At 38.0% G+C, this 6,614-nt stretch overlaps 1 protein-coding gene across 1 annotated transcript in view; it reads right to left on the bottom strand.

Moving 5' to 3' along the window:
- The window catches only part of LOC103510402 (protein furry-like), a 39,879-nt gene extending 37,135 nt beyond the window's left edge, over nucleotides 1-2,744 (bottom strand). The window contains exons 1-3 of the mRNA XM_026824448.1: nucleotides 2,621-2,744; nucleotides 1,870-1,995; nucleotides 1,153-1,286 (exon numbers count right to left, since the gene is read on the bottom strand). Coding sequence (XP_026680249.1) covers nucleotides 1,153-1,286; nucleotides 1,870-1,995; nucleotides 2,621-2,627 — 267 coding nt within the window. The 5' untranslated portion in view covers nucleotides 2,628-2,744. The remainder of the gene's footprint in view (nucleotides 1-1,152; nucleotides 1,287-1,869; nucleotides 1,996-2,620) is intronic.
- Nucleotides 2,745-6,614: the final 3,870 nt, after the last annotated feature.

Genomic DNA, 6,614 nt, shown 5'->3' on the forward strand with positions numbered 1-6,614 from the left:
GACACACCTTTATAGTTTCCTCAACCATTTTTTTTTCTTTCTTTCTTGTTAATTTTTTTTTTTTTTGTTCATTTGTTTATTTTTATTTGATGTTTAGTTCTTCCGACCATCATAGGATGGTGGTATTTTGGAAAGAGAGAAACTATCGCTATATTACATTTATTGTATAGTTCATCCAGATCAATGTGACAGCAATGAGTCATCAACCCAAAATGAAGGAACCCATAAGATTGCAGGAAATCCTTACATTGTTGCAATTCAGGTGAAGGTCTATTTTTGATGAACTCTCTCTTCTAAAATGCAGAGGTAGCTCTAAGTTCAGAGGTTGGATTCCAGAACAGGTAAGGTGGATATCGCCTTACCTGACTCTGTTTCACTATCGGAGGAAGCACTGTGCAATATAGCTTCGCCTTTTAGAGATTCTCTACCATTGCACATGGCAACAATGCCTATTTTTTTGCTGTCACATTGATCTGGACACACTATAAACTAAAATAGACGCGGCACACAAGGAAGCAAGAAGAGACCGCCTTAACATAATAATATCGGAATGGCTGGCTTTCTCCTATCCTGCATGTCCTCTTGATTTAGAGACGACACGACCTTCGTTGATTTAGTTCCTCCCTCTATCAAACCTCTTTGAAAGGAAAAAACACAACCCCGACCCTAAGTTGTGACTATCGTCAGAAATGAATAGCTCATCATCCCCTAGACCCCTAGAGGAAATTCAGCTTAAAAAAAAAAAAAAATCCAGTAAAAAATTGGGAACCGTTCAATCAAAACTGTCTTTTTTCCACTCACGAAGGTATTAAGCTTTCACACCCTTTTTACTGGTATTTCAGCCAACTCAATTGTTTTCAAGAGGCTGAGAGCGTCCCCGAAACAGCTACAACCAGCACATGAAATCGTCAAGTCCCACACGGTCACCCGTTCAAATACCAACCATGCAGGGCGTTGCTTAACATACCTGATAGTAGGAGAGAGGATTGGCGGGGGGTACATTGGGATCTACACCCTTTTTACTGGTATTTCTCCATTGTCTTCAAGAGGCTGAGAGCATCCCCGAAAGAGCTACAACCAGCACATGAAATCGTCAAGTCCCACACAGTCACCCGTTCAAATACCAACCATGCAGGGCGTTGCTTAACATACCTGATAGTAGGAGAGAGGATTGGCGGGGGGTACATTGGGATCTAGCAACTCCATATTGTGTAGCCAGGGGAGCAAATATTGGAGCAGAATCTGGCGAACCTCAGGCCTGGCTGTTTGAAATCTATGCGTGATCTCTGCAAGAAAAGAATAAACGAAAAGTGATTTGAGATATTTGATTGTGGCTTTACAAAATCCTAAATGTGGCTTTACAAATTCCTGTACCTGACAAGGACAGAGAGAACCTTTTGCTATGTTTGAAAAATGAAAATGAAGTCAGCCTATCCTGTATAGAGGAAACTGTACCTAATTGCTAAGGTCTTATCGTTCCGAAATCGAAGAGAGAAGGAGGATAGGGATAAGTTAGTACAAAGTCAGCCTATCTGTTTAGGACAAAGTTCTCCTCGGGCGGGAATCGAACCCGCGACATGGCGCTTACAAAGCAGGCACGCCACCCTTCAAGCTAACTAAGCTGGCATAGTCTCTTTAATACAAGGCTTGTGTGTTGACATGACAAGGCGTGTTGGCAAAGGCCATGAGTAAATAGGTAGGTATTGAATCTACTATGATAAATGATACCCTTGGGTCTGGGACTACAGGTTCATGTTGAAATGATTGTTGGCCTATGACTGTTCTATACAGTCCCGGAGACTGTTCGGTACAGTCCCGGGCCTTGGACACCAAGGGGACGTTGTTCCTCAATAGAAACAAGTTACTCACCTGAAAACATAGGCATGGTAAGTTCTGGATGAAGCTGGGCCAATTGTTCTGATAGATGCATCTGAGAGCGACAATATGTATTGGATAACAACGCCGCGTCCACATTTCTCTCCGTACTGTTCATGCCTGAAACAATAATAAAATTATCAATAGAAAAACTCATTAAACACGGGAAAAATAGCCGCTTATACAATAGAATAGAATATACCTTGTTTATCCTGCTCGAATGAGACTAAAAAGTCCCTTTACCCCAGCAGTCTAAACAAGGTCTCGTTTATTTTATGGGTTTAATATTGTACAATGCTTAGTTATTACAATAGACCTTGCCTAATTTAAAAAAAAAAATAATAATAATAATAATAAAAAGACAAGGAAAGTAAAGTTATAAGACAAGGAAAGTAAAGACCCTTCAAATACATAAAAACACCTCTGCTCTGACAGAGGCGCTGTAACAGTCCCCGTTCACAAACCTAGGGGACTACCTACCTACTCTTCAAATCCAAGCAAGTGACATAAACTCATTTTCAAACAAATTAAATTAAGATGCTTTCAAAAACGCCATGTATTTTCTCTTTCTCTTTGCGAATTCGGCGATTGAACCTAACATAGACGTACTGATAAGCGCCAAGAAGAAAATATTGTTCGTAAAAAAGCAAGGTAGGTACACAAAAAGAATAATAAATAGGAAGCAAACTGCGCGAAAGTAATTAAAAAAACCCCGGGTAGAGAATGAACCATTTTTACGACTTACGGAACATTGGGCGAGAAATTAAAAATTATCACCCCGCGACGCGCGACCGCGACGATAAAAACTGTCGCCAGTAGCGCTACCCCCGGTAACACTAGGAAATATAATGTCGCGAAATAAATAATGGCAATCCAGGCATGTATACCGTAAAAAGTGAAATTTATTCGAAAAAGAAATATCTACAAAATGTAGGAAATACTCGTAATATAGGTAGGTAATTACAACCGAAAAATCCCATTAACTAAACAATGAAATTATATTATGTAGTTCCAGTGACTTCCTAAAATACGGATTTAGTAGGTAACTTTTTCGACGGAGGGATTAGTCACTTTCCATTAATTTAAAATTACTTTTTTACCGATTTTTTTCCCCCAAATTTAAACCAGGTAGGTAATAAAATTCCACAAAAGAAAAGCCGTTTTAAGGCATCGTAAATCTACAAAATGTAGGAAATACTCGTAATATAGGTAGGAAATACTCGTAATTACAACCGAAAAATCCCATTAACTAAATAACGAAATTATATGTAGTTCCAGTGACTTCCTAAAATACGGATTTAGTAGGTAACTTTTTCTACGGAGGGATTAGTCACTTTCCATTAATTTTATTACTTTTTTACCGATTTTTTTCCCCCAAATTTAAACCAGGTAGGTAATAAAATTCCACAAAAGAAAAGCCGTTTTAAGGCATCGTATATCGTTTTTTGGGCACAAAAACACAAAAAACGGGTAGGTACCGTACGAACTCCGCTAGTCAACTTCCAGTCTCAGTTTAGTCTACGGAACATTTCGCCGGCATGCGCACGCGTGTTTTCCGCGCGCGCGACAAGATATTTCCACAGTTTTCCATTAACAAAACAGAAATCCGCCTCCTGTCCTTCAAAATAGAGGTTCAGTTGTCAACGAATGTTTGTCGTGCCAGTTTCAACGTTACGGTTGCTGTCGAATTTTTTCCCCCGTTTCGTTTTTTTTTTTTCTTCTCGTTTCGGAAATAATTTCGTTCGTTCAACCAGAGCTGATAGCCGCGAAACAAGAATTCGATTTGAAACGAGTCGACCGGGTTTTGCGAAGTAAAAAAAGACACGAAAGTACAATAATACGGGTAGGTACCGTACGAACTCCGCTAGTCAACTTTCAGTCTCAGGTTAGTCTACGGAACATTTCGCCGGCATGCGCACGCGTGTTTTCCGCGCGCGACAAGATATTTCCACAGTTTTCCATTAACAAAACAAAAATCCGCCTCCTGTCCTTCAAAATAGAGGTTCAGTTGTCAACGAATGTTTGTCGTGCCAGTTTCAACGTTACGGTTGCTGTCGAATTTTTTCCCCGTTTCGTTTTTTTCTCGTTTCGGAAATAATTTCGTTCAAACAGAGCTGATAGCCGCGAAACAAGAATTCGATTTGAAACGAGTCGACCGGGTTTTGCGAAGTAAAAAAAGACACGAAAGTACAATTGATAATTATGTATAACAAGCAAGAGGTGTTTTGTTTATTTTAGAACCTATGTGTATATGTATACCTTTCACTCATTAACAATTTAAATTTAACATGGCCTTTTTTTATTTTTTTTTATTCCACCTCCCCTCTTCTCTTCTCCCCCTGCCTCCCTCCCCTACAATAAATTTTATTGGCTCTAATTTGATTTAATTTTTTAGGGGTCTCCCTCTCCCTCTCTCTCTCTCCCTCTTTTTATTTTCCTCTCTCTCTTCCTCTCTCTCTCTCTCCCCCTCTTTCCTTTCCCTTTCTCTCTCTCTCTTTATGTCTCTTTCTCTAATCCTCTCAATCTTGACCAAAACCAAACTAGAAAGAGAGAGAAGGAGGAAGTAGGAAAGAGAGAGAGAGAGAGATACAATTAATTATCTCTCTTCATTGTGGGTTTTCCCAGGGTTGTTAAACTTTCCCTCCTCCTCTCTCTCTCTCTCTCTCTCTCTCTCACACACACACACACACACACACACACACACACACACACACACCACTGTCTTCTCTCTCACTCCAACTATTCATATCTTTTGTACGATATCTTTCAATTCATTATTGACCCTATGTCACCCTATTGTTTTCCTTCTCTCTTTCTTCCTCCTTTAAGCAGCTTCTCTTGCCTTGTCATATTACTGTAAAATAAAGCACGTAAATCAATCAATCAATCAATCAATCCCTTGTGAAAAAATCCTATAGATAATAGATATCCAATGAGTAAGTACCTACCTACCTAGTAATAATGAATATTCAATAGATAAAATCTTTTTTGTAATTTTACCTACAATTTAAAATTTTACATCGACTGTAGGCAAATTCTTATTGTTCTAAATAAGGTACTCTTATATTCATAAATCATAATAATGAATAAATAATTAAATAACTATTCAATAGATAAAATCTTTTTGTAATTTTACGTCGACTGTAATAGTTATTCATTAATGATTTTTTCGAACAATAACTCATAATTATAATTAGTAATTATAGGTAATTACTAATTACCTACCTACCGGATTTTATAAAGGGCAAAATATAAGCCTGAGGGGGGACCTGGACCCCCCTTACCCCACCCCTTAACTACGGCCTTGTCTACTTATTCTCATTTAATTACCATTTAAGAATAATTAGTAGTTAGGTAATCACTAATTACCTACCTACCTGCAGGCCCTGTCTAGTTATTCTAATTTAATTACCATTTAAGAATACCATTTAAGATTTTATTAAGAATAAAAACACTAGAATTACCCACTTACGAGGGTGGATCAATAAGTACCTGTGTTTGGGGACATGATACAACATTGAGCAAACTTATTGTAGCCTATTGATAGATTAACATTGGCAGATTGTTTATGTATGTTTTTAAAAATATATAATCTCTTCTTCTTTCTTCTCATACCACTATCTCATCTCGACTTTCAAAAGTTCCAAATTGAAAATACCTTAGCCACCTTGCCATACCTAGCCACCTTGCCATACCTAGCCACCTAGCCAGCCAAGTTAGCTTGGAGGGTTAGAGCATCTGAATTGTAAGCGCTAGGTCACCGGTTCGATTCCCACCCGGGGTGAACTTTATCCTAAAGAGATAAGATTCGTTCTCGGAACGACTGGCTTTCTCTTATCCCATTTTCCTCCTCGGTCCAACTACAAAATCTAGAATCCCTAGATCTTTGTAAGATATGAGCTTACAAGTTACAAGCATTTTGGGCAACCACTAGATGAATCAGCACTAGATTCTTAGAAGCTTCACCCATTCTTTAGGGCTGTTTAACCCTGCACGTAAGCCTGTGAGTGGGCTTTTTGTCCGCTCACAGGAATATCAAGTCTACGAAACACTATGGAAAATTGGAACAATCAAACCCACTCGACTCCAAATTAGATGTCCAGTAGAATCAGAATACGAATTCACACTCACACATAGTATATGGTTGTGATTGTGACCGTAAAAGTATAATTAACACATGGAGAATACGTTCTTGATATTAATACGATTAATCGTATGCTATTATAGGTTATTAAAGGGTCTTATTCAGGAAGGAAGGTATTTAATTTAAGACGATTTCCATTGAAAAAATTAAATCAAAACCAAATCTCGAATACATGCTTCTTTTGGCGAAGCAGAGACCTTTCACAACTTTCGTACATCCTAGCGTTCCCAAGTACCTCAAGTACTATTGATTGAATTGATTCAGTTTTATCATCAATCTTCTTATTTACACTTGTAATGTCCTAATGCCTTGTCATTGATCGGTCGATAAAGTACATACGAGTATTAGCTAATCGATAAAATTGTTCCAAACTCCCAGCACAGAACCAAAATAATTTACAGTAGAACTGGAAATTTCCTCAGAACTAAATCGTATTGTGATTATGATTCATACATTCATAGAGTTATGTGAGGACGTTCCAAATTATCAAATAAAAATAGAAAATTTCAAAAAGAAATAGCTACTGTTTTAGCGTTTTCATTATCAAATAGAATAGAATTATGGATCAGAACTCAGAAGTATTCCTAGTGTTTAG

Source organism: Diaphorina citri, unplaced genomic scaffold (assembly GCF_000475195.1).
Source record: "Diaphorina citri unplaced genomic scaffold, Diaci psyllid genome assembly version 1.1 scaffold595, whole genome shotgun sequence".
Taxonomy (NCBI): domain Eukaryota; kingdom Metazoa; phylum Arthropoda; class Insecta; order Hemiptera; family Psyllidae; genus Diaphorina; species Diaphorina citri.